This window comes from Pelecanus crispus, chromosome 2, assembly GCF_030463565.1.
Source record: "Pelecanus crispus isolate bPelCri1 chromosome 2, bPelCri1.pri, whole genome shotgun sequence".
Lineage (NCBI taxonomy): Eukaryota > Metazoa > Chordata > Aves > Pelecaniformes > Pelecanidae > Pelecanus > Pelecanus crispus.
The window spans coordinates 48,809,011-48,836,435 of record NC_134644.1 but is presented as its reverse complement, the minus strand read 5'-3'; the positions used below and the strand labels follow the sequence as shown (position 1 = coordinate 48,836,435).

Sequence of the window (27,425 nt, the reverse complement as noted above, 5' to 3'; positions counted from 1 at the left end):
TTATTTTAGGCAGATTAGCTTATCTCCCCAAAACCTGCAGGTGATTGCAGACAGACATCCTCAGTCTCTGCTAAGACAGTCCTTGCAGCAATGACATTCTTATTTCTGAAAGTTCAATAAGTTCAATAGGAATAGTAGTCCAAATAATTCAGCTTGGCAGGATGAAAAATCTTGGACTTTTGGGCTACAGTGCTCTTTAGAAAGGATTCTCTGCCTTGTTCATTAACGTGACATTTCAGAGCTACCAAAACAACAGGGAGGAGATGGAGGAAAGGAGAAGATGCTGAAAGTCGGGTTAACTTTGACTGGCTCACTGTTTCTGAAAAGCTGCTAGGAAAGGAGCCTGGTATTCCCATTTGCTCAGTCGTTCCTCCAGCTCTCAACATGGGTGGCAGCATTCTGGGCCTTCTGCTCCTGGCTCAGCACAGCACCCTGTCTCCCTCATACCACACTAAATAGTCCCACCTACCTCAAAGGTGACAGCACTGGATGACGCGGGAAGGGGACCAGGCAGGACTCATGCACGTGTCCAGTACACTGGCAATGAGGGAACTGTTTAAATCACTGAAGTCAGCCTGCCTAAATCACACTGCAGGCAAGGACTACACTCATGGAGATAACCAGGTAGGTATTCACCTGTATCTACCCCTGCTCAAATGAAGTGTGATGTTCACACATCACTGTCTGGATGACCTGCAGTAATTTTTTAGGTTATTCTTTGATGGGATGTTAAAAGTAATGTCTGTTTTCAAAGAATGTATGTACGTAACTTCACTGATTTTAGGGGGAGTACATCAAGCATATATATTGGATTCTTCATATTAAATATCTGCAAGAGATCCTTGTTGACTCCCCTTGAAAAAGCTGACTGTTTTAACATTTTAATCCGTTTTCTTCTAATAATATTGAACTATTTCTGGTGTGCTAAATTTTTCACTTGGCTCTTAGAAAAGGCGTGTCTAATGCTGAAAGAAATCTACCACTGCGCTGCTAAAAGATACAATACACAATGTTCTTGCAGGATGGAAAATTAATTACACTTTAGGTATACAACATATACTACAGCAGTTTGGTAAACAGGACTTTATACCAATACAAGGCAATCCATACATTTTCATTTCTGTTTAAATAACTGCAGCTAGTCAGTAAGTCTACTCACTCCCCTCCCAAGCTAAATGCTCTCATATTAAATGACTGTACCTTTCATGCATATAGTTGACTCCGAGTAACAACTGTATAAACCAGTCTATTACTTGTCTTTGAGTGAATATCTTCCCAGATTCTTTGTACTCTTGAATTTTAAAGTCTAGATCTCCACCCTGAAAAATATCACAACATATTTGTACATTTAAAGTAAGTTTCTGAAATGTCTTCTCCTTCATCAAAGTACAGGACTCCATTTTCTTAGACCTTCAGGCTCCCTACCACGTAGTCTGTAAAATTAACATTTGAGCATGAATTCTGAACTCTCCCAGCACCAAAAGCATGCACAACTGAGGATCAAAATGAGATCAAGCAATCCGACTGCATAGGGACAGTAGGTCAGTTTTCTCTTAGTGTTACACAGTATCATCAAAGTTTTCAACTGTTCTCACTTCATGTCATCCAACTTTAGACATGTACATCTGAGCTGGTCACCTTGAACTCCCTTTATGGTTAACACAAAGGAACAGGCACCTGTACAGTGCAATTATGTCTGCTCTCTAGCTGTCTACCTTAGGAAGAGATGGATCATGTTGTAGAAATGCCATTTCTCTGCAAAGCTTTATGATGAGGGCCTACATTGACTAGCTAATATGTAGACACCTAAGACAAGTAAAATGAATCTGCCCCAATCAGTCCAAATAAGTTTATAAATTTGGGAAAAGCATTTCCACTTAAGTCAAACATTGCACAGTCAAGAGACACTCTCATTTATGATGCTGAAACAGCCATGTCAGCATCAAAGAAACCATGCTGTTCTCTTAAGAATTAAAATACAGACTCTTTAATCATGATACGTTGTCCCTCTTCCAAACTCACTTTTGCCAGAAACAAAGTAGAATTAAAGCTTCAAGAATCTGTAGCAAGTGTTATTGTAAAAACTTTGTTAAAACTACAATTGATCTTGAAGTAACACTAGAAATGGAGCAATATGGCACACAGTAGGCAGTGAAAATAAACCAGAAAATATACACAGAAAGACTACTTGAAAACTGTAAGTCAGACATTTGGAAAAATCAGTTGAACAGCAGCATGATGAAAGAGATTTCTGAGGAGACTTACATGAAAACTGTTCATTTAGCTAAAAAATAGACAGATGGTTGTCAGCTGGTTGTTTACCCAGTTTATAAAATAAACACATTTTGTCTACAAGAATATACATTAGTAGCAAGCACTGTGTTGAGGTAACTAATCCCAGAGCAAAGGGACTGTGAGTCTCATCATACTCTACTAATACGTTACATCAGGACAGCTTATTCTCCATAAATCATTACTTTTACATTACACATCCTGCATAAAATCAGAAGTTTTATGTGCCATATACAAGAAAGTAGTTTAACCTGTACAAATGTACCTGTACCACCATTTCCCATCATCAACCCTTCCCTCCTCTGCACTGTTGACTCTCAACATTTTATGATCTCTTCAGCATTTCTTGTCTTTCTGTTCACAACACCACAGTGCTTCATACTGCTGCTACAAAATAAGCAGGTTCTGTCCTTGAAGATCCATACATTTCTGTCCTGTGCTTTGACATGAATTTACAGTAATTTCTGTGGTCCCTGAAGTTCTAAGTTACAACATTCAAGAGTGAGTGTGTTAAAAAAAAAGAAAATAAGTTTTGTTATGTATGAAAAATGTGTTCCCTGACAATGTCCTGCAATTTTTTAATTGAAATGTCTGATTCATCTCATTCACTAGGGAAGGGAATATGGCTTCAGTTCTCCATCTGGCTCCCTGCTGCAGCCCAGAGAGAAGCTCTTCTGGGAACTTGGAGCTCTCAGCAGCTGCTTCCCCTTTGCAACTCCAAATGTTCAACAGCTTCCCCCCAGTTGCTTGCAGTGGAGCAAAGAAAGAAAAAGTGTTGCTGGATACTCTGCTGCATGGCAACCAGATGGGCTGTATCTGAGCCTACTCACACACCTCAAAAATAATGACTCACCTATTCCAGATGGCTCCCCCAGACCATCCAGAGCCAACTGCAGCAATAGCCCATGACTCAGGGGCTGTTCAAACATGTGTCAGCTGGCTGCTGGCCTCAAGGGACTATATACTATCCAGGTGAAGACAGATGAAGTGCAGCAGGCTCCAATCACCGTTTCTCCCTGTCCCTATATGTCCTCTATAAACATGGCCATGAAAAATGCAAAGAAAAGAAGTGTAGGACCTACAGAGTTAGGCTGGTGGGTACTGTCTTAAGTTGGGGGACATTTCCTTCAAAAGGTCTAAGGAACACAAAAGCAGTTGAATAAAGTACTACAGGTGCCCTCAAGTAACTGTATGGATTTTTACCTTCAAGCAGTGAAGATTGGTCTCAATGTCCTACAATTAATTTAACCTTGATTTTGTGTCTAAAAAAGGAAAACAAAAATGTATCATAAAAGATTTGCTGAAATACTGCTGCCATGAAACTCTGAAGAAGTTTGTTAACCCAGTTTTGCATTTTGGGAGGTCAGTATAATGAAGTTCATAAGGAATTTAACAAATTAAGTACATAGGGCATTTCCAAGCTGCAGTTTTTATTTAAATGTCAAGAGTATCAAATACACCAGTAACTTACTTAAAACAGCTTAGCTTCTAGAGCTGATAATGTGAACAGACACTGATTGCTTTAGTTATTCCTTTTGCCCAGATTTCCTTAGCATATGTATACTCACATCACAGCTGTGACCACAGTGAAGAGACAGAAATAATTGTTTGGGGGAAAGTACAACTAGTTCTGGTTTATGTTGTATTAAAATGATGCAACTTTTAAAGTAACTACCTTATAAAAACTGTATTTCATTGAAGCTCAATTTATGTTACAAAATTAAATCCAAGGTTCATGAAGGCATTTTTGTTTGAAATCTGACTTATCTGACAATGTTTATATTGCCTGTAAGATTTTGATTCGGGAAAACTGCCAAAGAAGCTCAACAAGAAGATGAAAACAGAACACATATACTTCTTTTCTATAATTTTGAGTTAATTCAGGTATAATAAAAGACGACAAGCTGAGCAATGGAGACCAATGTTCTCTTTTGTTCACAGGACAGGTATAGCACGGGGCAGCTGCATTGTGGGCTCACTCTGTGCTACTCATACAAGAATGAACAAAGTACTGTGGCTAATGAATAAGTCACAGTACTTTGGAGAAAACAGAATAAGGCTCAGAGGGTAATTCTGTTTCCATGCCAACTTAATGTTTATTCTTTATTTTGAGTTCTGCCCAAGAGTACCAATTACTGCCAATCTGGTAATTATTCCATGCATGAGAAATTGAATGTACTAGACTTTCCAAACAAGGATCAGGTAGCAATACATTTTTCTCATTCTCAATTCATGCACGATTTAAACAGGCATCTTGGAGGTAAAAAGATCCAAAGCCCACCACATATAAAGGCAGGCTATAGATAAGTAAATACAAAAGTATTCCTTCTGGAAATACTCCCACTAAAATAGAAAAGAAACTTTATAGCACTGTGTGAAACCTTGCTTTGTACTTTCTTTGTCTGAACATTTGATTAAATACTTTGTAATTGCTTAAATGCGATGACACTACATAGTACATCCTTTTTGGAAAGTCTCAGAAGCACATCCTAGTGGACCCACTGTCATTCTGGCCTGACCTAGCAGACTCAAAACTGAAAAGATTCACCTGCATCGCCAATGCATTGATTTTCTCCTCCTTCATTTGCCTCGCTCTGACACATTCTCATGTATTTGAGTACATGGCTCCTGGATCCTAGGGTAACTCCACACTGAAATGTTTTCATGCAGGGTAGTTTACATTGCCTGAATAAAAAAAATTCCAAGGGGTGTTGCAGCAGCTTGTGATTACTATGGCGATTGCTTTCATGCTCTTTTTTATTCACCTATAACTTTATTCCAGATGGAAAAAAGAAAAAAAATAAAAGAAAAAAGAAAAAAGCAGTGGACCAAAGCCACTAGCCCAGTTCTATAATGCTGCTGAAAGAGGCTCCTTTATTCCCATAGGTTTAACTGACCTGGTGTTGGGCCACTTTCTACCACTGGTAGAGAGAAAAGGAATCTTAGTGCACGGGAATATCTGGGCAGTTAGAATAATCCTTCAGTTCTGAGCTCTGGATTTCCACAGAAAACTGGCAATACCAAATTTCCATCAAGCCCCAGCTGTCAGATATTCAGGGAATGATGCAAAGAGCTTCTGCATGGGTGTTAAAACAATATGTGAACAAATAGTCAGACTGCATAACAGAACTGAACACTTGAGATTTAATTTTAAAAAATCCCAGCAACAAATAGGCAGTTAACTGTCATCAAAGAAAGTTTCTACAGAAGCAGTGACTGGCAGGAATAGTACTTTAATTATTCACACCAAAGCTGAATGCTTGCAGAAATGTGATTAGTTAATACCCGTCTGATTGGTGGACAGGTAACCCAGTAGTCCAAGGTCACTAGCTTCCAAAGCATTTCAGATGTCTAGCAGAGCACAACTGAAAAGTCTGCTTCACAGTTTCATAAAAAGATCACTGTATGTATAAAAGCTTATATTTTTTAAAACAGCACATCTATATTTAATAGAAAGTAGGCACTTGTTTTATATAAACTCTTAAAAAGCTCACTTAAATATGTATAAATTCTTATTTTAAAGCCTTAAGACAGATTTCATCAATATGTTTTTAAACCAAATGCTGGAGCAAAAAAAAATGGTAGCTATACTGTAGTATATCCTGCTTTAATATTTTTCATATCATCTAAACTCTGGTCTTTGACTCATAGTATTCTCCACTTCATAAAGCCAATGCTGCTACCAAACTCATTATCCATATGATCAGGCTTGAGCTTCTTGTAATCACCTCCAAATCACAAGCAAGTTTTCCCTTCCTCATTTACATCAGATGTCATACCGTGCTCCTGTACTCCCAGTTTCATCCTCTCTTACCTATCAGTAGCATATAAGAAGTAAAACCTTTCTGAGCTCGCCCACAGACCTAGTAATGTGTCTGCATTTAAGTCTTTCTTGTAATACTGATTATAGTGAATGAAATGAACTTGTGTTTAAAATTTCCTCTTCTCTGGTTTGTTTGTCTATGAGCTATGAGTGTCATGTGAGCAGGTAACATTGCTTATTTGAAATATGCCTGACAAGTAGCAGGTGATACCACAAGTAAGAAATAAGAGTAAAATCCATACTAAAACATTAAAGAAAACTGGGCTGGGTTTCTTTTAAGACCCTATTTTAATGCACACATTCTGTCAAATTTCTTCAAAGTCATCTACAAGTCTCACCTCACAGTATTCAGTGATAATGCAGAAACTATCCTGCTCCACAAAGCTTGCATAAAATTTGACGATGGCTGGGTGGTCTAATTTGGAGAGTAGTTGTGCTTCCAGATTTGCTTCAACTGTTTCATTAGGCTTCAGGTCACCAACAGAGATTTCCTTTAGAACCTTTCTAGAGGAAAACAAGAAATCTTTATATTAATAAAAATAGAAAAATAGAAAATCACATACTGCTCAAAAACCCATCACAATTTCTTTAAATGCAAAATAACAACATTAACCAAGTACTTGGCAACATGAAATGATGAAATATCTCCTTCTCTGGAGATATTCAAAACCCGCCTGGACGCGATCCTATGCAACGTGCTCCAGGTGAACCTGCTTTAGCAGAGGGGTTGGACTAGATGATCTCCAGAGGTCCCTTCCAACCCCAACCATTCTGTGATTCTGTAATATGAGGCAAATATGGGTTAACAAAGAGAATGCATTAACATGCAAATAAATATGCTAGTCACCATAGCAATTAAGCAACATTTAAAAAAACTATTTTGAAATATTTTTCCCACTAACTCCTTACTGTACTGTTTTCTTCATGACGTTTTCAGTGCTATGGATTAGTGCATAATAATAAACATAAACAAAATATCAAATCTAAGTGATTTCAAACCCACTCAGAGCATATGCTCAAGATCCACACATGAATTAAGGAGTAGCAAGAAACTGGTTTTGCTGGTTCTGTCAAAGTCTCTCCATGGAGGCATGAGAAAAATCACACAGAGGGTAGTATTTCTGTGACTGTTTTTCTGGTGATAAAATCAGGATGTGTATTTTTTTTCTAAAGATCAGTCTGCCCTTCACCTGAACACCTAAGTGGAAAGTGCAAATCTGGATTTGTGGCCAAAACCTAATTCTGGAGTTTACTGTCAACTTGTCCTAGAAAGAAACCCTTAGTGCAGGGCACTACGAGGAAGCATATTTTGCTGGGATCTTCCTGATGAAATGCTTAGAAGAGGCATACATCACACAAAGGTATGCCATTTCCATCTACTTTACCAGCTGCTGAAGAATGGATCATTGGTCTATGTCTGAAGGAGCTGTTTGAGACTATTAGAGAATATCGTGGCCAGCAGGTCGAGGGAGGTGATTCTGCCTCTCTACTCTGCTCTGGTGAGACCTCACCTGGAGTACTGCATCCAGATCTGGGGCCCTCAGCACAAGAAGGACATGGACCTGTTGGAGTGGGTCCAGAAGAGGGCCACCAAAATGATCCGAGGGCTGCAACACCTCTCCTATGAGGCTGAGAGAGTTGGGGTTGTTCAGCCTGGAGAAGAGAAGGCTGCGAGGAGACCTTATTGTGACCTTCCAGTACTTAAAGGGAGCCTACACGAAAGATGGGGAGAATCTTTTTAGCAAGGCCTGTTGTGACAGGACAAGGAATAATGGATTTAAACTAAAGAAGAATAGATTTAGAATAGACATTAGAAAGAATTTTTTTACAATGAGGGTGGTGAAGCACTGGAACAGGTTGCCCAGAGAGGTGGTAGAGGCCCCATCCCTGGCAACATTCAAGGTCAGGTTGGATGGGGCTCTGAGCAACCTGATCTGGTTAAAGATGTCCCTGCTCATTGCAGGGGGGTTGGGCTAGATGGTCTCTAAAGGTCCCTTCCAACCCAAAGCATTCTATGATTCTATGATCATGGTATTTAACTGAAACAAAGTGATGAATTTCCAGTAACTTTTGAATACATGGAAGGTAAGTTCCACACTGAAGGGATGTCTTCACAGTGCTTTTAGTAATTTCCCGTTCAATCCTGCATGGTTGTAAAGTCACAGTAGTTAAACATGACAGCGATAAAACCACAGTAATTCACTTGATCTAAGGAAAAAAAGCTGTATTTCTTCATAAGAAAATTTCTTCCTAAATCTCAACCATCAGTTTCTGACTAACAATGCATGAATTTTTACATAAACTTGCCTAATCCTCATCTGGCAGTGTGATGAAAATACCATGCCATTTGATTTGTCTGCATCTCTACAGACAAGCTTCCTGCTACAGAGACAGGTAATACCTACTCCAATCTTCTCATCTGCAGTTGACATGGGGACATTATTCCTTCCTTCATATAGATCGTGTCAAAGAACTGACAAACAGAATGAGTCCTTGTTAAACACCACTTAATACAAGTTTCTTGTATACCCAAGACAGCAATAAAAGCCTGATGTGTTGATGTGTAAGGATAGCTTGTCATCTTAGTCACTCAGTGATTCTGACGATGTCATCAGCTGTCAGACAAGACGACAGGTGTTTTTCTTATTAACATTAATTCCCAGAAGCACAAATCAGGGAAATGTACGTTTCTAAATAAGGCATTGGTTTTCTGTGACACAATGCTAATTCATATAAAGAACTGGAAGTCATTCGCATCTAGAAAGAAAACTTTTGTGATGCAATCGAGATTAAGCATATCTGCGTGCCACTGGTATATGTATGTACTGTTTCCGCATGTAGATAAGGTTTGATTTTACTGAGTTTAAGACAACAAACTGAGTCTATACTTCCTGCAAAGCTTCTGATATCTACTTTAGTAAATGTGCTTAAAAATTAAAAATACAAATTTAAAAACATCTACATTGAGTAAGTATTGACAAAGAAGTTATTTCAGGGTCTCAGAAGTCTCAGAGAGAAAATGAAGAACAGTCTCCAGATCTAAAGTGACTCTTTTCTGATAACTTTAGAAGAAAAACAATGAAGCTGAAAGTCTTCAGTCAGAATTTCATCTATGTAAATTCGCTATACTTTTCAATATATAAAGCACTTAAAGAGTGCTTAAACTTACTCTACCCTATTTCAGTATTTACACAAGTAACTTCTACCCTAACAGGCACGTAAAATGGGCACTTTCTGTGATTTACAGGACTCCTAAGATAACTCAAATTTGGCATCCCTGGTGATATTGAATAGGCTGATAGATCCATAAGCTGATAGTCTTTCTGCCTATCAAAAAAAAAAAGAAAGTTAGTAATCATAAGAAACCAACACACTTTTCTTAGCTAAACAATCCTGACTGCACTTCCCCTCTACCAAGAGAGCCCAGCCCTACACTTCAAAGGAGATAAAGTGTTTCTGTTTATATGATCCAACCTGCATTTTAACGCTGGCTTATAATAAAAAGTTATCACTGCTCGTAACTCAGCCATTGTACTTGTGTATCATCTGCTGAAAATCTGCATGCATTGAACAGTTTAGAGACATGTAGTTAGGTAACATGAAGTATTTTAAACAAACCTTTTGAAGCATGTGACATGAAAGCTTATTATGGATATTGGGAATAATAGACTCTCCTAAGATTTTGTCAAGACTCCATCTGGAGTATACAGGTCCATCTTTAAGTCAAGTTTTTTCATAAAAACTTCCCCTATATTTTCTGCCACTTAGGCTCAAGTATTAAGCAGGATTTAAAAGGTCCAAAACTATTTGCATGAAACTAAGAAATCATAGATTTAGGTGGCACATACAGAAAAACAAGTAAAATCACTAAAATGTGGATGTCCTCCAAATACAACACTTAAAACTACCCCCTTTTGATAAAACGCTAAAAAGAGAGGTACTAATTTAAGTTTATTTATTATTATGAATTCCATTTAATTTAGAATACAGACACATGAGCAGATCATAGAATAATAGAATCATTTAGGTTGGAAAAGACCTTTAAGATTATCGAGTCCAACTGCAAACCTAACACTGCCAAGTCCACCACTAAACCATGTCCCTAAAGATAAGATAAAACGTCAGTGAACACACAACTAGAAAACTTTGTTGCAGAAGTGCTAGCAGATATCTTAAATACAGAACAAAAGATTTTAACTGTGTGGAAAAAAAAACCTAGCCTTGCAATTTAATAGCACAAAGACACTTCAAACTTGACCTTGAACTGACCATAACTGAAAGAGTCTTGGTGCGAATGCATTTGCATCTTAAGAGTAAAAAGCACTGGCTGTCACTATTTACATCCATCCTGGAAGAAGCTAGGTCTGGTACAGGTAACAGTATCCATCCCCCCAGGGTGGGAAAATAACATGAGAGGTAAGTCCACTCCCCCCAATACAGAAAGCAACCGCTCTGCCTCGGCAGGCTCCCAGACCTTCCCCAGGAACACCTTCTGGCTTTCGTTAGGAAAACCTTGCTGCCTTGCATTGTCACACTTTGAAACGCAGCCAGGCCAGCACACCGTGTCTGAAAGCACAATAATGTGGAGCAAATGGGGATAAATAGAGCAAGACTTAAAACAAGAGAAAAACAAGCATGAAGGTGGAATCCTCCAGGATACAGGATCGGACACCCAGTGGGAATCCTTTCTGAGCTTTACCAGTGACTGACAATATGCCACAGCAGTGTTTATCTCAGTCTATTTGCACTGATCTAAAATTAAATGTTTTACAACCCATCTGGTATTTGTTTACATTGATGACATACTTTATTATTATATAATTTGGTTTATTGGATCAGATGCAATTCTTAAAAGAAGGCAGCCTTTCTCAAAACTCACTCATTTATTGAGTAAACTGCAACATGAATTATTGACTAGGTACATTTGCTTGCCGATAATTAAGTAAAAGAAATATAACTCTTTTCATGTCAAGAATAAATAGGTCAAAACGCAACAGAGAGGGTGTGCTCTAGGAATACATGATCAAAATCTGAAGGTTTTAATTAAATAGAAAATTCATTTTACACAGGCAGTCGTTCAGTTAATTACAGCCTGACATTAGCAAGGTCTGCTAGCAAGTAATGAGTGTGCAAAGCTGGGAATTTATCATTCCATATAGTTTATATTTCCAAGTCATCCTGAATTCAATACAGAGAGTTGTGGCATAACCTATTAACTGTGTATTGTATTTCTATCCACTCTGACCTTTGGAGGACTACCTCTTCACCCTCCTAACTCCTCAGTACAAGGACCACCTGCAACTCTGTAAAACTGTATCACCTCATCTGCAATTGGATCTCAAATTAGTCATAAACAATAAATAAAAGGAGTGCTTGTCTAATTAATAATGTCTTCAATTCTATTTATCAAATGGCAAATGGAGAAGGTATGATACTACAAATGGGACAAAAATGATGAACAGGCAACAACCTGCATGCACAAGTCCTGTCTGCACAACAGCTTCTAGTGTACTAAAACTGTTTGTTTGGGAAATTCAGTAACAAGGACACCATCTGCATACAGACAAGATGAAGTCACCCATCACTACTGCTTCTCAGAGTCAGCTGCTTTCTAGAATATCATACAGTTGATGAGATTTGCGTGTTACAGCCAACAGTGTAGTTCTAAAATCATAATTTTAGATTTTTGTTGATAGCTTCCACACCAAAAATATATTACTGGAATCTAATTTTTTATATATAGTCCTATCTGTCCCCAACTTTAACTGTCCTTTCTGTACAGTTTACATCCAGACCTAACAGATTCCCTTTCATTTGACATTCCACTGTGCACATGAGGTACTCCTCATGTAAAGTTACTTGCCCACTGTTATAGTTTCCTCACGTTTCCTTTCAGACCTCTCATGTTTGCACATCTAGATTTTATTTACAATTGAGATACTTTACACGTTATATGGCACCCTACTGCCTGGAATCTACTTCCCTCACTTAGGCTGGTCTTCTAGTTCCATTGTAATTTTCACCTAATCCTTACCCATCATACATACAGCTATCCTGTAACTAATAATCTTACCAGATTTCTCTGCCTGGTGTCAGTGATTGGCTTTCCTGCATTTTACAGCTTAGTATCAAAAATGAAAAGAATCATTCTTTACATTTTATCCATTATATCTGGAGCACCATTATCTGCATACTCAGATAATTTAAAGACATTCATTCATCTGTTAGGGAAAGGAGGAGCTGGTGACACCATGAAATGCAAAAAGTCAGCATACACAAATCAGTCCTACCTAGAATGAATACTTGGTTTTAGTTAAGGAAAGAAACACTCACAGTAAATTAAGAGCACTTGATTTCTGTGGGAAAATCAAGAAGATTACCACACTTCAAATGAAAAACAAACAATGAGTGCTGTTTGCTATTCCTACTTACATATATACGTTTACTTATTAGCCAAAACATTTCAAACCTAAGTATTACTACAAAACTTCTTAAATCAAATGTTGGGCTCCTTTTATCATTCCTATAGCTGTTACTGATTTATGACTCAAGCCATAAACCCATTTCAAACCCAAGTATTGCTCCACAATTCCCTAAATCAAATGTTGGGCCTCTTTTGTCATTCCCATGAACACTATCGATTTAGTAGTAAAGCCATAACAATTGTCAATGATCGTTTTTTACTACCCTCCACAATAGCCTCTTCATGCTGTTCACGAACATTCATAAACATCAAGAACTAATTTTTGCAGATGACACCAAGTTGGGCGGGAGTGTTAGTATGCTTGAGGGTAGGAAGGCTCTAGAGAGGGATCTGGACAGGCTGGACTGATGGGCTGATGCCAATTGTATGAGATTCAACAAGGCCAAGTGCCAGGTCCTGCACTTGGGTCACAACAACCCCATGCAACATTACTGGATTGGGGAAGAGTGGCTGGAAAGCTGCCTGGCAGAAAAGGACCTTGGGGTGTTGGTTGACAGCCAGCTGAATATGAGCCAGCAGTGTGCCCAGGTGGCCAAGAAGGCCAACAGTATCCTGGCTTGTATCAGGAATGGTGTGGCCAGCAGGAGCAGGGAAGTGATCATGCCCCTGTACTCGGCACTGGTGAGGCTGCACCTGGAATACTGTGTCCAGTTTTGGGTCCCTCAATACAAGAAAGACATTGAGGTGCTGGAGCGTGTTCAGAGAAGGGCAACGAAGCTGGTGAAGTGTCTAGAGCACAAGTCTTATGAGGAGCAGCTGAGGAAATTTGGGTTGTTTAGTCTGGAGAAAAGGAGTCTGAGGGGAGACCTTATTGCTCTGTACAACTACCTGAAAAGAGGTTCTAGTGAGGTGGGTGGCTGTGGGTCTCTTCTCCCAAGTAACAAGTGAGAGGAAACAGCCTCAAGTTGCACCAGGGGAGGTTTAGATTGGATCTTAGGAAAAATTTCTTCACCAAAAGGATTGTCAGGCATTGGAGCATGCTGCCCAGGGAAGTGGTTGAGTCCCCATCCCTGGAGGTATTTCAAAGCCCTGTAGGTGTGGTGCTTGGGGACATGGTTTAGTGGTGGACTTGGCAGCGTTAGGTTTATGGTTGGACTAGATATCTTAAAGGTCTTTTCCGGCCTAAATGATTCTATGATAATACCCGAGTTAACCACTAAGAATTCAATCGTCATTTGAGCACTGTAATATCCGTACATGGATTAAATATAATTTCATTTTCTGAATAAGCCCTTTAAAGAATTTAACAGTGCTTAAATATCTTTGAATGGTGATGAGATTTCATAAATTTACAAGTGAAATGGATGATTCACTTTTCATTTCCATTAGCAACTCACAATTATAGCACCTACAAACATTTTTTTGAGATGCCTAATTTTCAAATGCTTTAACATATGCACTACCACTGAATGGTTCAGCTCATGATGTAAACAGTTTACAGTTATTTGAAAATTAACAGTTCCTAATTAGTATCCCAAAGAAATGAAAATATATTTTCTGGTACAAGATCATGAAAGACAAGACTGTTGAAATAAATTAGCTTCAAGGAATAGAGCTTGTATCATTTTCTTCTGCACTGAGCAAAATCTCATATATACAAAGGGGCATACTTTAAATTATTTTTGGTCAGCCATATGTGCCAACGTTGGGAAAAAAATCAATAATTATAAAGCAAAGCAGAGTACTTGCGTTATCCTCCACAGAACTGAACAAGCCATATTACTATTGCACAAAAGCATTGATTAACACTATTTATTTAGATATTCAAATGTATTTATTTTGAATAATTCTTTGGGACATTTTGGGTTGTCATCTACATTGATTAAAAATTACAAAATAAAAGTGGACGTTGACTAATAAAGGAAGAATTTTCCTCTAAAACTATGTTTTTGAAACCCAGAATTTTTTTCCTTGCCAGATACGAAAAAATAAAATGTAATTATATTTATACTCTATTCATACATTTCAGCTCTAAATCAAATACTAATAGACTGTGATTGAACTGAAGAAATTTGCATCTGCTCAGGAAAATTATTTAAAATTATTATGGGACACAGACTAAATACCTGTGAATGTAGGGGGGTTTTAGCAATACTTTATCTCTACGTGTTGCATTATCGCCATCTACTGTTCATTCATCCTTTTTTTCTACAGCCTAGTCTTGTTTAAGAACATAATTAAATGTCATGCTGCCACTAACCTAAATTGAAATTGAGAGATAAATGAGACAAGGACTAAATAATTTGTTTATTCTCTGTATCTTTGAAGATTTAATTCCATCAAACTTCAAATCATCTAAACCAGGCATTTTTCCATTGTAATTTCATTGCACATACTCAATACATTTCACTATAACCTGCTCTCTGCTAATTAATGCTCCCTTTCAGAAAAAGGAGATACCATTAGAGAACTAAAGCTCAGATGCAGTATTTTGCTTGCAAGCATTCTAATATGATTAAACATCTCACAATTGCCATGTTACATTTCTTCATCTTGCAGCCTTGGGCTACGGCATCTGCCAAAAATACTTTTCCTTGCATAGGAATTAGTTTAAATTTTGAAATTAGTTTCAATTAGAAATTTTGAAGACAGACCCTCATATCACCTGATCTATATGAATCAGTTTACAGAAAACAGACCGTTTGGAAGAACAGGAAGTTGCGAAGGGAAACCAAACACACTATTAATTGCTATAAGAATGCATTCCATAGGAATCCAACTAAAACATTTCCTTGTGTAAAATTTAATTGGTTCTTTCCTAAATGTAAATATATTTGTAAGCAGAATTATGTTCCTTTCAGTGTTGCAAGGATATTTATGTCAACAGTATTGTCCCTTCAGTGGAACTAATTCCCGTAATTTAAATACTAATTGCTGCAACTTTAATGAGAAAACTCACTCTTCCTACATGCCTCTTTCCAGCAGGCATCTCCTTCAATGTTTATTTCTGATATGCACTGAATTATCTATGGTACAGGGGAAAAAAAAGGGGGGGGGCAGGGGAGGAGAAAGAGATAAAAGCACAGTTTACAGCTTTACAAAAGCATATTACTAAACAGTCTACAATCAAAGGCAAAGGGAATCAAGCAATGCTGAGGAAATTCATTGTGTATAACATCTATTGTTTGATAAAAATCTTTTAATATTTTCTAGCCCTCCTAAGTGTGACACTGTGGTGTGGTCTTAGAAATCAATGAAACATGTGCAACTGAAAAATGAAGCAACTACCCAGCAACACTGAAAAGTTATTTTAGAACACATGAAGGGCACACCATGCATGTAAGAGAAACAGCAAACTAATGTGTCACATAAGCACAACCAAAAAAAACCAGAAAAAGAGAAGGAAAAATACACTGACTGCCCAGCAAATCCAGAATTTATTCCACTCACTGCAGCGGTTTCTCATTACAATGTACTGAATGCAACAAAGAGCCAGAGGCTCGTTCTGCATGGAAGGAAAGACAAGATCCGTGATGCAGACTTAAGAGGAAACACCTTGCCAACAAGGGTAAACTGCAACAAGATACAGTAGACAGGCATAGTCAAATATTGCAAAAACATACTGTACATTTGAGGCAGGTAGTCACAGTTCAACCTAAAGTAATAACACTGTACCTCTCCATTTTCTTACTAAAGCTAGCTTACAAATGCATAAAAACTAAACACCAGTTTCAACAAAATGAATGAGACAGAAGTGACCTCAAGGCATTTGCTTAATTACAAAATCATTAATTCTGTGTCTTCCATGCACCTCAAAGAACCAGTAATTTACCAACAATGCCTTAAGCACAATTCTCCGCTCAATGTTGAAAATAATGCTTGTAAACATTTTGAAAAATGATGAACTTAACCATCAGCACCACTCACTGCCCGCACACAGGATCACAACGTGGTGGGTGCTGCAGCACTGAGCTCCCAGGAGCTCAGCTCTGTGGGGGATGAGATTTAAAGTAAACCCAGGTAATATTTTCTATAAGGAACTCTGCCTCCCACTCACATAAATTAAAGACCTAGTTAGAATACACCCCAGACAAATGGACAAATCCCAGTGAAAATGCAAAAGTAGGCTACTTAGTCAAAGAGAAGTATACTAAAAGGGGAGGTGTAAAAAAAAAAAAAAAAAGAAAAAAAAAGAAAATGCAATAACAATACCACCAAAGTTCAAAAAGATGACTGAGCAGATGTAAAAGTTGTATCAGACATTGCTGCACAGGCTTTTCACAGGCACCTACATTACACCAGCCAAACAAAAGGTCCCAAGATGTTCTGAGTACTCACCTTTTGATTTCAAAGAACCCACAGAATATCAGGTTGTGCATTTTTTGAAAATGAGGTTACTAGAAGTTTTAACAAACGAATTGCTTGCGCAAAGGCCTGCAGCATGGCTATAGCTTTAAATTGCCAAATCTATCACCAGCATGGGCAGTGTAAAATCTCACATCTGTGCTCCAATGCCAAGCTATCCTGCAGCCCCAGCTAGAGACTTATCCAGCACAGGGACTTTCCAAACTTTCATAAGCTGAGCTCTAAATAAATTGTTCCAGGGTGAGATGGTCCATTTCTTGGATTCCTATGTGTTGTAACCTTCAATTCTGTTGTTCTACAAATTTTAGCAGAGCATCCCTCTGCAAAGATGCATGTGTATGTTTGTTTCCATAGTTTTGTGGTAGCTGCATATAAGCATAGCTTTACTGGAGAGAGGAACACAGAGCTGTAGCAGCTTTAAGAGTAGCTCCTGTCTTCTGTACCTGCGTTGTACTTCGCACTGTCACATTCCCACTGCAAGGGAGGTCTGCAGCTCCTTAACTCCATGCGCCAAAAGCCAGTGAGGAGCCATACAGTGCCACGCTGGGCTGCAGGAAAAGCTGGACACTGACAGTGATGCAGGAGATAGGGACTAAAGCACCTTCCCACACAGTCTCCAGTGAGAACTGATTTGGATGAGTCCGGGGTTATCAAACTGGTCTCTGAACCAGTACTGGCCTACAGTGGAGATGCTCTGAAACAACTGTGGCCATGGCTGCAACTGCTTACCAAAATTGAAACAAAACACTGACAGTTTCACTCTCTGGCAACTTCCATTTGCAGGTGTACTCTTAAACTAAGGCACAAGAGCATCAGCCACTGTTACAGAGGTTTCAGCAAGGTCTTCGACACCTAGCTAGGTCTTGACACCTGTAGCATTGTTCACAGAATATGAAAGTCATGCTCTGCCATTCAAGTGGAAAGCTCCTGAAGGCTAACTTCTTAAACTGCTCCAGCTAAATCAGCAAGAGCTCTCTGTCAATGTTCTTATTTTCTCTTATTTGGGACCAAGAATGACTGTACACCTTAGGAGCAATGGCAACTCAGCTGATACACGGTAGCCTGAGTCTTACATGAAAAAGCAGAGGCACACTTGACTGAACCAAGGAAAAGATGGTTGAATAAGAAAAGCTTATCTAAAAATAAGCAGCAATCAGGAAGGTCCTATAGGAAGTGCACCTTTGTTCAGTTTCCAAGGAGATCATGAATATTTGTTCACAAATCTAAAATGACCTGATGGATTCTAGTTTTAATTTCTAGTTCTTATTATTAAATGAAGGAGAAGAAAGGAAAACAGCACAATTAGATGAAGACGCACATGACAACTGGCAGGGAGTCATTTGTTACTGTTTTAATCAATCCAGTGTCAAATGACCATTCCCTTGGAATACCTTCAGAGAGGCAAACAGGCAGCAAACACAGGGATTTAACAATACAGCAATCTGCTGATTGTTGCATGGATATTCATACTTTACAAAACTCTTCCACCTTTAGATTTTATTTCATTTGTTATAAGAAGTCATAAATAATTGAAAGTCATGTGATAAATTATTCAGCTAAGTGCACAGTTTCCAAGGAATCATAGCATGAGTCTGGATTAATGGTATAATGCAAGTCAGACACAGAAGTTGAGCTGACACCCCACAATTACCACACACAGGAGCAGTCCCGGGAGTTTGGCGCTTCTCAGCATGTGCTTTCCACCACAGGGACATATAAGTACCTTGTGAATATTTATGAACTAGAAGTCCCTATTGCCTACTGTGTACTTCAGCTGCTTGCCCATGCATGGTTATGAATTAGTGAAACTCAACCCAGAGCTTCACTTGGCACAATTGATTAGGACATTCATTATCTATAAGCGATAGCACTGTCCTTCAAGACTACTGCTGAATGTAAATCTCTGCTATAGAAGACTTTGTCTTTAACCATAATTACCTGTCATAATTAACTGATAAGCTACTCAGGGGGACCGGTATAGAAGTCACTGCAGGGATATTACTGTTTGCTGTAAAAATGCTGGTACAATCCTGCTACTTTCTTTATACAAACCAAGTTATCTAATTATTTTGGGTAGGTCTAGGTCCATGAGGTCCAGAAACAAAAGAAAACTCCTCAAAAATTGAGACAGACTTATGCAAAACCGTATGCGACTCAAGAATGGGGGGGTGGGTGGAACAAAAAACCAACCTGCAGACTTCCTGCATTTTTGAAGGTGACTTGTAAATTTAAGTAAATTTTCTCTGAATGTACTAGTAAATTAAAGCTATACTGACAGTTCATTCACAAAAATTCATATAAACTGTTTCCTAGACACAATATTGAAATGCCTTCCTTCTCTTTGTCATTAGAGATTGCATATGAGCAGATCATTGAGATGGTAGAGTTCAAACCCTGGAAAACATTAAGAGCCACAACAAATATTTGCAGGAGCAATCTAATCCTTATTTGGACTCCAGTTACATAGTAGCTAAATCAGTTTGCAATTTGAAATAACGATTTGCCAGAGGTCATTTTAGACCACTAGAATGGAAAGACAGTGTCAATGTTAAGCAATTCAATCTCAATTTTAGTGAATGTATAGTACCTGGCTCAAACAAGAAGATATCTTGAAAGAAAAACCCAGCAAATATCTAACCGGGAAAATATCAAATAATACACAAACCAAGCCATCCTGTGTAAACTAGAACCAAGAAGCTTGCTTTCATACAAGTATGTCTCTTGTGTTTAACTGACTTTAGGGTCTAAGAGGATACAAATTCTGACCATAGTTTCTTGCAAAACTGGGGGAAATTGATGATCTCTCTCCTGCGTGGATTGTCTAGTACATGAGAAACTTCTTTCATAGTGAAGAGTCTCCCAGGTTCTGGCCTTTCTCTTTATGAGGGCATTCATTTCATTCTCTACTCTGCTGTCTGTTTTCACATAAGTTGCAGGAACTTCTATCTTTGAGATGTTTAACCCTCTCTTATACTCAGAGAGAATCATCCAACAGGATCAAAAGCTCTTGCAGAAGATGTACAGCGGATGGCATAACTTTCTACACAAACATGGAAGACAAAAGTCACCTTCCCTAGCCATAATTCTAAAAATCAAGAACTTGCACTTTTCTTTTCAGGAAATTATTATGAAACTCGGCAAAGTTATTCATCACATGTCTGCACAAAGGAGGTACCTCAGAATGAGGTAAGTGTGATCCTTAAGTCTAACAGCCAGTCTGAAATAACCCCATGGTGGCACCATCCCACTCCAGAATACTAATCACTGGTTTGGTTTTCTCCCTCTCCACTGTGGATAATAGACCTTGGAAAAACATAAAACACAAGTAATACAGAGAAGCTAACTGCTCAGTAAACTTAAATGTGAGCAGAAACTATGAAAGCATATTTAAGAATATACAATGACTTGCAACTATTATTTTCTAAAGGAAAACAAAATTCATCGACACAAGAAGATATGTTTTATGACTAGGGATTTTCCTGGCTTAGACATTCAGGTATTTAGCTATGTGTGTAACTGACACCTGTTTACAGCAGTACGTAATTTTCTAGTTGAGACAGGGTGGAATGCAAAATTAAAATGAAAAAAGTTTTCAGAGTCATCTAATAAAAAAGAAGGCAAAATTATAGAAATCACACAAGACCATGAACATAAAAAATTACCAGAAAATACAATTTACAAAAAATGCAAATTAGGAAGTTAAAGCAACAGGCAAGGAATATGTCGGACAATGCAACACTTAAGAGGGACTTTTACATAGTACAAGACCTACATATGCTACTATACTTGTAGTACTTCATAACATTATTATTTATAGAGCATGCAGCTCAACCATATCATACTGGATGTGTCTGATCTAGTATGATCTCAGGAAGTCAGTAATCCTGATCCCATCCGTACATAGAACTGGAGATCAGCATGAAGTTGGCATGTACTTCCAAGAGGCAGGCATTGCTGGCCTGAGCAGCTCTATGCGGAGAGTTGTATGCGAAATAAGTCTGCTAACTTGAGGCATGCCCCAAATAACAAACCCTCTCCCTCCCAGCTGAAGCAGGTCCATGCATAACACTTCGCTCACCACAGCTAAGATCCTTGAGGGGTAACAAAGTACAAGGCATGCCCAAAACGTATTTCTAAAATCATAAAAAAAGCTTTGCTGAGCATACATTAAATTACATGATAACCATCATTAGTCTCTGCATTAACCATTCTGTAGACATTGCACTAATGGAAAATTGGAAAAGATACCCCTGAACAGCTTCTGTACCAATATCCAGAATGTCACTCTTCTTGGGAATTTGTATTCTTATGATTTATTCCTATGCTCTTTCACAGTGCTTTAGGCTATAGCAATTTTCAGGAAGCTATCTGTGGCCGAGTTCACACTGTACATAACATTTGTCTCAGCATGTTCTAGATAATCTCTGAAACAATAAAAATAGACTTCTAATTCTGCTGAGGTCATTTGGGACCTAAATATCTCCTCGGGTTTTTTTTTTTTCCGCCAAAGTGCTTTCAGAGCACTTAAGATTATTCTTTTTAAAGGGTGAGAAACATAACCACCTGATTTTTCATTCAAAAGTATCTATATACTTCCCAATGGAAAATATAACAGAAGCCATAACCAGTACAGTTCCATAACACATTATTTTCCGATTTGAAAGTACTGTTGAGAATGTGACTTTTAGTATATTTTACCACCTTAAGAAACCAGTATTTTTAAGTAGAAGAAAGTGTCTACACTCTATCTCATTATGCTACCTGAGCTTTCATGTTCACCTGGGCCAGTATTTTTGTCGTTTATTAGCATATAAGTGACGGAAAGTTGGGGGAATCTGCTCTTCAATCTACATTTGAGGCGCAGAAGGAATGAATAACTGTGATACGCAAGTACCCCCTAGTGATGAAAGGATGAACTACAGCATTACACTAGCACTTCGGCTTGTTAAATATTGTTGTAGTCACAAAAAGAGACTGATAAAAAAAAGAATATGCCATTTGACACTCAGCCTCTGTCTTGAGGATGGCAGAGGGCACACTCAGCCTTATCCCTAACAAAACACAGCCATGAAATGCTGCAGGCAGTGAATGTTTTTGTAGAAAACTGTAGCTAAGGCTAAGAGAGATCCAAAAGTCTTATAAGCTAGCTGGAAAAAGCTAAGAGCTTAGTAGACTCTAACCCTAATTCAAGGAGCTGAGAAGCTGTAAATTGATGTAGAAGGAAATCAAGTGAAAGAATTACGTCTTGGCTGCACATTTATTAAAGCAATATTGCCAACAATGCATTGTCATAAATAGCAAAAGTGAGGCACAAACGAATCAGAAAAAGCTCTTTTATTATATAATTGCTCATTAATGCGCCCATCAACAAGGACTGACAGACACCCATACTTAAAGGAAGAATGTATTTCGGGCTGAAAAGCACATTGATTAGATGTTTCAGACTTTAAACAAAGCGCCTCACAAATTTTATTGGATAAACCAAAAAATACTGACATTTAAATTTCACTTCGTCTAAGTATCAAAACAATAGACAAACACAGTACTACACAACCGGAAGTCCAGCCAGCAATGCATTACCTGGGCACCCAACTTCAAACTCACAGAAATGTCAACACTCTGAAAATGTTCTTTTGTCTTCGTGGCTTCAGAATCCTAAAGATTTTAATCAACCAAACTGATGAGACCTGTCCAAATTCAGGCAGGTTTAAAAAAAAAAAAAAAAAAGTCAAGATTTGCTAGCAATTTTTTCTTCTAAAAAAAAAAAAGTGGTATCAGTTAGGTATACAGCAAATGGAAAAGTGTTTACTGGAATTTCTGTAACTATTCCTTCTCAGGTTTCATTTAGAGAACTCAGTTATAAAAAAATAGGTTATCAATACAGTACAGTTTCTTCTGAAATGCCTCCAACAACCTGTGTCCTTACAATGATACAGAAGAGATTCCTGAAAACATCCAAATAAGTGTTATCAAAAAACTTATACAGTAAATAAATAAGAAATCATCAGAAATGAAGAGGGACGTCCATTAAAGTACATTCAGAAATTCTGACATTTTCATGCTCCCTTTAAATGTTCCATGTTTTAATGGGCACGTGTAACGGAATGAAGCATTATAGACCTACCTATTGCAGTAGCTGGACCTGATTAGACTAAGGATTCTCTTTTTCCACATTTTTTAAAACAAAAACATCATGTTCACGAAGATGGATAAGCATGGGATGGAAGGCAAATGCCCAGCGCTTTAGTAAGTGTTCTGAAGAAAAAACTTCAAGAACCAAATTTATTTACAAGATACAAAGACCTCAAAAATAAACTATACTATTCTATTATACACATATATTATATATCGACATAATTATGAAATGATAGCTTATAAATAATAAAGCTTTAAGACCTTAACAAACAATTTTGTTACAAAGAAGAGCAAATTTGTGAAACCTGGCATATACCTTTGCCCTGCCTCTTGTCAGGACAATGATAAAATTTACCTCGGTTCTGAGTAAATACAGGGGTCTTTTCCACAGTGTATATCTTACATTAGCAACTTGTTTAAGGCATGACACTGGGGAATAGGTAAGTTACATATATTTTTACTGCTTTTGTTATTTGTTACAAAGCTTCAGAGGTGTACATCACTATGGAGATGAGGGTCTGAGACTTTCTATCTACCTCCACTCTGTCTTGCACAAGTAAATTAAGAAGGACTTAGAGAAAAGCACAGTAAGATAGACAAATTGGATAAACTATTTTAAACAAAAACAGATTCCATTGGAATGCTGAGTCAGCATAAAGCCTGCTCCTATCCTACATCCCCACTAGAGTTAAAGTTAAGGCTGCAACATAACACTAAACTGAGAGATGAGTCACAAATACAAAGAAAACATCTACAATGCTAGAAATATGTTCCAAACATCTTTATTTAAAGGATGTGAAGAGTTTACTTACAATTTTTCTCCTTGTTTTGCTTTTCTGTCAGAAACCAGATATACACTTCCAAAGCTTCCATTGCCAAGTTTCCTCTGAATAGTGTATCTTCTTGCAATCGTAGCATCTGAGCAAGCAGAATTACATCTGGCAACAGTGACATGCTTAGCAGTTTCTTGAAATTTCAGCATTTCTCTGTGTAACAGAAACTACACAGATTTCTTTAGAATGTAGCTTTCAAATCCTTTCACTCTTCCATGGATGTTCACAAGAAACACTTGAAACAGAAAAAAAAAAATGTGATTTGTCAATGTATCATTCTTACTAAAATCTTCATTTAATTCTATGGCAATGCTTATAGTGCTCAGTTTGCAGCAAAACACAGATTAAGTGGAATCACTGGTTGCTAAGCTGCGGGCAGCAGACTTGATAAAGAAACTCCAGATAATGTAGATGTGATATAGTCAGCCTTCCTCTAAATCAACCTTAAATTAATTCACTGAACTAATAACACAGGGGAAATGAAATGCAGGTGCTTATGCATTAATTTATTTAAAAGTTCATGGGCTTTTTGCAAGGACAACTACACCTGTATTTCACCTGACAGTTCCCCTAGATATGGTACTCTTCCTCACCACCTGTCTTTATACCACCACAGCACCTGACACCAAAAATATCTGCATTTTGGGATAAAAGTTTCATGATATTTGTATATACTGAAGCATAATCTCCACCCATAATTTGAGTTCACTCCCATCAATAACTACAAAGCTGTTTGCTCTGCTCTTTCATTTGCCCCTCAGATTTCACCATCTGTTTCAGTGTTGATCTCACAGCTTCTGTGTGATTCACTACTAACACCGTCTGCAAATTAGAGCTTCAAGGCTACCCACAAGTCTATAAGACTTTCAATAAACCCCAGTTCTTCTAGAAGTTCTTAATTTCTCCTTTGCTGTAATAATTCTTTCTTCACCCACCTTTCCAACAACTTAGCTTTGATTTGGAATTCTTATCTAATTGAGGTCCTAATTCTGCAAACATAAGGACTGCAAAGGCAAACTCCTAGTGTTTCTACGGTTTTCAATAACTGAACACAAGTTTAGAATAACTTTGTTTACCTTCCTCATTCCAAATGATAAAGGGTAGGTGTTTCACTGCACATAATAAAACACTATTGCTTTCACTACCTTGCCTTTATATAATGCTACCTGCATCATTTGTGCTTGAGGATCCTTTGCAACAAATAAAGATGTTGCAAGATCCTACAATCAGTGCAACTAATACTACTATCTATCAGCACTACCTGCTGCAGTGCAGTGCGCTCACCCTGGGTTTGTTCACCATAGCATTTTAACGTCAATGCAAGCACATCAAAATGTTTTTTTCTTTGTTTTGGAAGAGAAAAGACAAATTGCTTAATTTTAAAAGCTGTATAACTGCTGTTTCTAAGTCACTGTCTTTGCTTCCTAACAAATGCAGAGCCTAAATAAAGATTACAAATTTGTATTTTACAAGTGTGTGAGTGCAAGAACCTATTTTAATACCCATCTCCTGAGCTGCTGTCACACTGTACCAAAGAGCCTGACATTGCAGTGTCGCTGTATTATGAAACACAGCCAAATTTTAATTACTACAAGCCATCTCAACAATGATACAAATCCTGTATGTTTTTTAAACAAAAGCACTCCTGAGATTCTGTTTCTGTTATTCTCTTTCAGACAGCAACAGTGACAAAAATTTTGAAATGCAAATGCTAAGCAAAGAATGTCAGCTAGAAAATTACTACTTCTGTAACTCCAAATCTGCCTGAAGAAGCATAAATGGATCATGTTGAGGTGTGGAGGAGAGGAGGACAGGAAGATGGAACTGCATAAAATATTACATTACCAGTTCTGGAAAGTTTATTTATTTTTAATTTACTATTTTATTCTCTTAGGAAGTTGTTGTTTTATGGGTGCCTTCATAAATTCCAAATAGAATAGCTTTGAAACACATAACCTTTAGAAATAACTACACTTACAAAAACTGCTGAGCTATCTATTCCTTTTTCCTGGAGAAGAGTTAACACTGCTCACCTTCAAGTTTTTGTACTTACTTGGGCCCTGTGAATATATCACAATCCCTCACACCACAGTCTCACGCTTGAGATCAAGTAGCCCACTGAGTCTAATTGTCATGCTTTATTTCCAACCCTGCCTCTTACTGCTACTCTCTATGCTTCAATTTCCCTCTATATATAATAATAGTAATAACTATCATATAACTTTGTGAAACACTCTCATATCTACTGTTGAACAGTGTTATAAGACAAGGGCCAGTGATTGCCATTGTGGTGTCACAGGAGAGATGGATTGCTGAGCTACTGCATTTGAAAGAAATACCCTGTAAGAGTCAATAGACTCTAGAGCCTGACTTAAACTGACTGATTCTTTGAGAAGTATATGAACTGGCAGCCTCTTCTACCTCACTCAAACCTTTAGCCAAACCTTTCTTGTATTTTTCACCAGTGTCCATCTTCTCCCACTGAGCAGGTATTTCCCAAGCAACAGTACATCAATTGCTTCATTGAAGTTCAGAACAACTAGAGATAACTCAAAGAAATCAACTCTCCAGCCCCCTTTTCCTCAAAAATCTCAGTATACACTATCTGGTAGCACCCTGGTAAACAGTTTATGTTCTTAAGTCCTTCCTCCCCGCCCCGCCATTCCAGAGACTGGCAGACTACTGGTGCCAGACTAATGCAATTACATTGTCTGGATCACTTTTTTTATTTTTTCTTCTTCCTTAGCTAGAATTAAATCTTCTTCCTCTTTTTTGTTATAAACTAAAGCAAAGTTGTTGTGTAGGTGGAACTGTGAAACCCTGAACATGCTAAACGCACAGCACCTCCACTTCTTCCCCTAACCTTCCTTCGCTTATATAACTAAGATACTGTTTTTAATTTCCTTTATATAACCTTCAGGTTTCTTTAGCGACAGCTAACAAACTCTGATGCTTTCTGTCTCCAAGATACACCCTTCTTTACCAATCAAGGCCATTTTCCAATTCTATCACGTTTTCTTTTTATTCCTCAATAACCGCTGTGCTACATCAACACTTGCCACCCCCACCCCTTGCAGTACAAATTCCAGAGTTTTTAAATATAAACTCCAAATATCCTCAGTATTTACTATCTTGAATTTTTTCCTGCCAATGACTTCACTAGCCTGCTCCTTCAAACTTTTTGAAAATAAAAAAAAAGAGATATTCCTGGTTTTTTCCATCATTTAAAAAAGAAAAAAAAACCACTCTTGAACACTGGCTCCGTTGTTATTTTCTGCAACATCTTTATAAACCTAGCCAAGTCTAAAGTAACATCACCTCAGTTGGCTCAGTTTTTTACTGGTCCCAGAGAAAGAATAACTAAGAAAGATTTTATTAGTAGTGTCGGTACCAAAGGAGCTCGCAGTTGATGGTAAAACAAGGTCAAATGCACTCGGCTATCAAAGCGGCTAATTAATTAATGCAAATGCACTCGACTATTAAAAGAGGCTAATTCCTGACGCACATTCAGGAAGCCGAGATCCGCTAGGATAACCTCAGCGATATTATTACC

At 37.9% G+C, this 27,425-nt stretch overlaps 1 protein-coding gene across 1 annotated transcript in view; it reads right to left on the bottom strand.

Moving 5' to 3' along the window:
* Positions 1-24,092, bottom strand: part of NEK11 (NIMA related kinase 11) — a 92,876-nt gene extending 68,784 nt beyond the window's left edge. The window contains exons 1-3 of the mRNA XM_075705443.1: positions 23,852-24,092; positions 6,454-6,619; positions 1,201-1,319 (exon numbers count right to left, since the gene is read on the bottom strand). Of these exons, the coding sequence (XP_075561558.1) occupies positions 1,201-1,319; positions 6,454-6,619; positions 23,852-24,021 (455 nt within the window). The 5' untranslated portion in view covers positions 24,022-24,092. The remainder of the gene's footprint in view (positions 1-1,200; positions 1,320-6,453; positions 6,620-23,851) is intronic.
* Between the last annotated feature and the right edge of the window lie 3,333 nt (positions 24,093-27,425).